Source organism: Antrostomus carolinensis, unplaced genomic scaffold (assembly GCF_000700745.2).
Source record: "Antrostomus carolinensis isolate BGI_N321 unplaced genomic scaffold, ASM70074v2 scaffold10262, whole genome shotgun sequence".
NCBI classification, from domain to species: domain Eukaryota; kingdom Metazoa; phylum Chordata; class Aves; order Caprimulgiformes; family Caprimulgidae; genus Antrostomus; species Antrostomus carolinensis.
Window position 1 is genome coordinate 27188 of NW_010298964.1, and position 5270 is coordinate 32457.

The window sequence follows — 5270 nt, forward strand, 5'->3', positions numbered from 1 at the left end:
GAACTGGATGAGCAATTAGGGCAGGAGAGCCCTATTTAGCCAGGCTTCCAGCTCTGCTGGGAACCTGGAGCCCATCCTTGGATGGTGGTTCCATGTGTGGTGTGTGCAGTGAGTTTACATGTTGTTTGTATGCTCTGTGAGTGCACCCTTCCACCATCCAAGTGATGACTTAACCCCAGGTCCTGCTGTGGGTCCCTGTTGCAGCTGATGGCCCAGGTGTGTTTTCTACCTGCTTTCTCCACAGGTGATAGTCTCCATCTAGATTTGGGGCCATTCCTGCCAGCCACAGCCAGTGAGACTTTGTTGCCTGTGCTGTGTAGAGGTGTTCCTGCAGTGTTTTTCAAATGTTCAGCAATATTTTTTCCCCTGTATTGATGTTTTGGTCCTGCTTATCTCTTTGCTCTCTAGGAGAATCCTTGAGCTTTGCAGATGATTTGCTTTCTGGCCTTGCAACATCCTGTGTGGCAGCGGGTAGGAGCCATGGAGATGTCCCTGAAACCAGCATTTACTCTGTCATTTTCAAGTGCCTGGAACCAGATGGTCTGTACAAGTAAGGAGAGGCATGTGGGGAGGTGCTGGGGGCAAGGGGGTGGATCTCCAATGCTGTTAATTAATTGTTATTAACCTTTTTGGTCAGCACTGTTACACCAGAAACTAGACAAATGATGAGACTCTCTTTATTGCTTTGGGCATCAGGCTTGGCTAGTGAAATGAAAAACCAGTATCAACCAGTACAGCACTGGAGGCACTGGGTGTTTGTGAAAGACTCTAGTAGAGTAACTTATGTTATCAGTATGCTGGGCTTCCAGGGCCATGCCTGGTGGGATGGGGTTGTCTTTCATGGATGGACTGAGCTACTGTGGTCAGATTGAAGCAAGTTGTCCACCTTGGCCATGTGCCTGATGGACCAAAGTAGTCAGATGTTGAAAATGAGGTAGGTGGTGTTTGTGTAGGTTGCTGTTGATATTAGTAGGACACATATACCAGATCAGAGAGACACCAGATCCATCTGCCCCCGACCCAGTCACTTCTGTAGGGATGCTTGGCCACGCCAGTGCTGATGTTCTTGTTCACTTGACTCTTCTGAGATTTCTTTGAGAACATGGGTTTGGATTTTCTGTTTGAATCCTGTGGAGTAATTAGTGTCTAAAGCAAAGGGATAATTTCAGGATCTGAATATTAACTTCTGCTTCAGTATCATTTGGAAGGGGTCTGGGCTTTTCACCCTGGCTTGTTAGCCAGGTCATGCTCTCTCTTGAGGGGGATATCAGGAATCAGGACAGTAAGAGAAAAAAAAAGAGAGAAGAAAGGCAAGGAGGTGAAGGAGAGACAGAGTAAGCAAGAGAGAAACACCCAGGGCTTAATCTCAGAGCAACTGTAATAATTAAAACACATTTTGTAGCTGGTAATGAAACTTTTTATGGGACCACAAAAGCATTTTAAAGTGAGAGCTGGCAAATGGTCTGTCAGAGAGAACTTTTAAAGATCTTGATTAATACTTTCCCTTTGCCTCCCCCTCCACCACCTCCCAGTTAAGTGTGCTGACAGCCTCCAAAGAACGAGAAGCCTTTGTATTACACATCTTTAGAGCAGTTCTATGTCCAGGAGGAGGCTCCAAGTGATACTTCTTGCCATTTAATAATTTTAAATGTTTTCTCGTTAAATATATATAACACACAAATACAATTATTAATATCTCTGGGAACTGGGCTGCTCTGAAAAGGTGCCAGGGAGAGGCTAGAGCAACCACAGAGTTTGCTAATAACCCGCCACCCATAAAATCAGATGGTTGTGAGGTCTCAGCCATTCCTCTTACGGCTGCCAGGAGCACTGGGAGAGGGAAGAGCTGCTGGGTCTGATGGGGAGGCTGCTGCTGAGGTGAACACACAGAGCTGGGGGCCAGAAGGTCTGGCTCTTGGCAGCCTGGGCTGTCAAATCATCTTCCCCATCTGCTGGGCAGGGATAATTGCACTCACCCATCGCTTTAGGGGCTCTGTGATCCAGTTCCCAATTTCTGTAAAGGGCTGGGAGAGCCTTGGGTGGAAGGCAGAAGGCTTTGTCCAGGGTTGTGTCATCCCTTTGGTCAAAGCCAGGCTTCTGCTTCATGGTTGTGAGGCACATTGCCATGGAGGGGGTAAGCAGAGTCAGTGGCGCCCTGTGTCCTGGGGGTGGTTGTGGGCAGCTCCTGCTCTCTGTGGGTGCCCCTGGATGAGGGACATCATCTTTGTGTGGGGAGCTGTGGCTGCAGGCAGCCAGCAGGCAGCAGTCCCCTGGCATGGAGGAGCATTGGACCTCATCCTTCTGCAGGGACAGGCCCTGGGGTGACGCACAGTGTTGGCTCCATCCCACAGCTAATGCTCAGCAGGGCTTGGCACGCCGTTCCCAGGGCTGTGCACACTTAAGCACATGTATATGGACACATATTCCTCTTGGCACCTGTGGAACATGGACCCACACTCCTGGACATCAAAAAAAAGTGCATGCACACACCTCAACATCTGCTGCCACGTGCCCCAGCACACAGCATGGACTGATGCACTCACTGCTCGGCATGTTCGTGTGCAGGGCTGTGGATCTGTGCGTGTCCAGCACTCACACACGTTTACTTCAACCTGGGACCTCACCAGCCCATGTTTATTTACCATCTGTGCATTCTCAGCTATGTAGGCACACACATTAAATATCCCTCTGGTCAGATGTGCACACAGTTGCAACACAGCATGAAAAAAGCCAGAACAGGGGAAATGTGAGGCTGACGCTGTGTTCTGAGCCCACACAGACCTAACAACAACAGAAACACGGGCACGGGGTCATGCCTTAAATTGAATTTCTTCTGCTTGTTTCATTTTTTTTCTGTGGAAAAATAGCTATCTTGGAGGGCTCTGACCTGGGTATAATCCTGATTATAGTCACTCTGTGCTTTTCTCCAGGCTGTTAGGTGAGCACACAGTCTCTGCAGCATCAGAACTCTTCAAAAGCAAATGCTTTTACTTGTTCAATAGTCTGGGGGTATCTCGTAAACCAAGAGAGGGGACTGTGAGATCATGGAAGTCTCTGCTATTCCATAAATGTGTTGGATGTTCTGTCCCTCCTGTAGTACCTACGGCAGTTACACTCTGTTGTTGAACATTCATTTGGAGTATTACCAACTTGAGATCAAAGCTGGACTTAAGTTATGAAAAACAAAACCAAAAACAAAAATGCTCTACAAGCAAACAAATAAACAAAGTCTGATTGATTCCTCTGCTTCTGAGACTTCTGTAGTTTCAAAACATAAACTAACAAAAGGAGAACTAATTTCTTTGTCCTTTGCAATTTCAGTCTGACAAGAATCTGTTGCCTGTCAGCCCTTTTCCCTGCCTGTAGTACACTGGGGTTGAGATGCTAGTCCTCTGAAAACCCTCTGTGCAGGGACAAGTAGTTCATGTCAACAAAGATGCACGTGCTCCATAGGCTCATGTACATGTGTGGATGCTCTGGTTGGTCTGTCAGATGTGGATGCTCGTGTGTGGGGATCCACGCTGCCATCCTGTGAGTGTGCTCATGTGCACGCACACAGGAACACTGAGGATGGTCCTTGGAGACTGTCAGGTTTGGTCTAAGCTTTAAAAAAGAAAAAAAAGTCTTGTATTTCTTGCAAAATGCACCACAAGAGAGGGGATTGTTGTTCCCTGGGGTCTGCTAGACCAGGGCAGTCTGTCAGTCTTCCTCCTGGGTGGATCTGGAAGAGGATGGGGTAAGGAAGGCAGAGGGAGAGATGTCTGTGTGTCTGTTAAGTGCTTGTCTTGCATGGACCAGCCAGACCAGCCAGTAGTTAATGCCAATCAGACTGATGGTTTGGGAGCCTGGGAGCACCATGCTGTGACATCCAACTGGTGATGGACCAAGCACCAAACAGCAGTCAGGAGAAAGAGCTCTGGCTTGTCTCAGAGGTCAAGCTTGGCCTGGAGGACTGAGTTTACATTGCTCATGGCCCTTAAATAGCTCAACACCCTACAAACACAACTGATGTCCTTGCTGCAGAAACAGGAGCTTCTTCTGTGCATCCCACAGCCTCCCTGAGCCTCAGCCCAGCTCATCCATCTCAGCTTCTCACCTTGTCATTCCTTGAGTGCCTGGGGATGCCTCTTTGCTGAGCTGTACCTGATCGGCTGCTGGAAAGCAGCTTTGCCAGCCCAGCACGTTCGTTTCAGATACCTGGGGAGACACTAAGTATCCCTCAGCCAAAAAAGGAAATTTTTGGAGAGGGAAATGAAAACCCCCTCCAGCTCCTCAATGGAGCTGTGGTGCAAACACACCAACTTCTTCCCTGTGCCACAGATACTATAATTATAGATTAGATTAAATCCCAATGCTTCACTTTATTTACATTCCTGACTTAGCTTATTCATTTCCGGTGTTTGTGCCAAGAATCAGCACAAAATTTACTGGAAATAATATGGAAATCATCAGGATCCCTTCCAGAGCCATTCCTTGGACTGTGTTCATGTGCTGAGAAGGAACCTCAAATTTGCATTCCCTTTGCTGGCTCAGATAGGGTTTCCCCAGGGTGATCCTGAACCAACCCAAAGGCTCTGGGAGAGTGTGTTTGGAAAGGTGGAAATCCCTTCTGAGGGGATGAAGATCAGGTGCTGCCATCAGTTAGACCTCAGAATGTCACCATAAGGCTCCCAACTGCAGCCAAGACTCGCCAAGAGCTGCCTGGCCAGTGTCATCCTCTGTAGGGTCTGGAGACCATCACCAGTGTGGCCAGGTTTAGCCTCTGTCATCATACACTGGCTAACACTGAACATACTTTATTTTGGTGAGTTTAAGGATGGAGGCAAAGACATTGAGTAGGAGGAACCCATCATAGCACTGAGAGACACCAAGTGCAATTCAGCAAGCTCAGCTTGCTAAAGGATCTGGTCCAGAACAAGACTGATTAATGCTGACTGACCTCTGCCTTCTGCAGAGCTGGGATAAAAAGTGGAATGGAAACCCTTGGCGCTCAGGAGCGTGCTAACGCTGGCAGCAATCCGCTGCTCCTTATGTGATACTAATTGTTATTGTTGGTCTTCTGTCAGGAAGACACGTGAACGAGCACTGGAGCAATGAGAGACAGATCCCAAATAGCTCAGTGGCTATTGGGTTAAAACACATCTGTTACAACCCTTGGCTGAGTCCCCTGTGTGCACAGGAGCTGGGCTGCTTTGTTGAATCCACCTCTTCTATTCCACGTGCTCTCCAGCTTCCTGAATCTGAGCGGTGTACATCTGTAGTTTCTTCTC

At 48.1% G+C, this 5270-nt stretch overlaps 1 protein-coding gene across 1 annotated transcript in view; it reads left to right on the top strand.

The window, feature by feature from the left end:
- Nucleotides 1-408: 408 nt before the first annotated feature.
- LOC104520826 (astrotactin-2-like) overlaps nucleotides 409-5270 on the top strand; it is a gene marked incomplete at its 5' end in the record, with an annotated part of 30731 nt that continues 25869 nt past the window's right edge. Inside the window, one exon of the mRNA XM_010162624.2 lies at nucleotides 409-550. Coding sequence (XP_010160926.1) covers nucleotides 409-550 — 142 coding nt within the window. The remainder of the gene's footprint in view (nucleotides 551-5270) is intronic.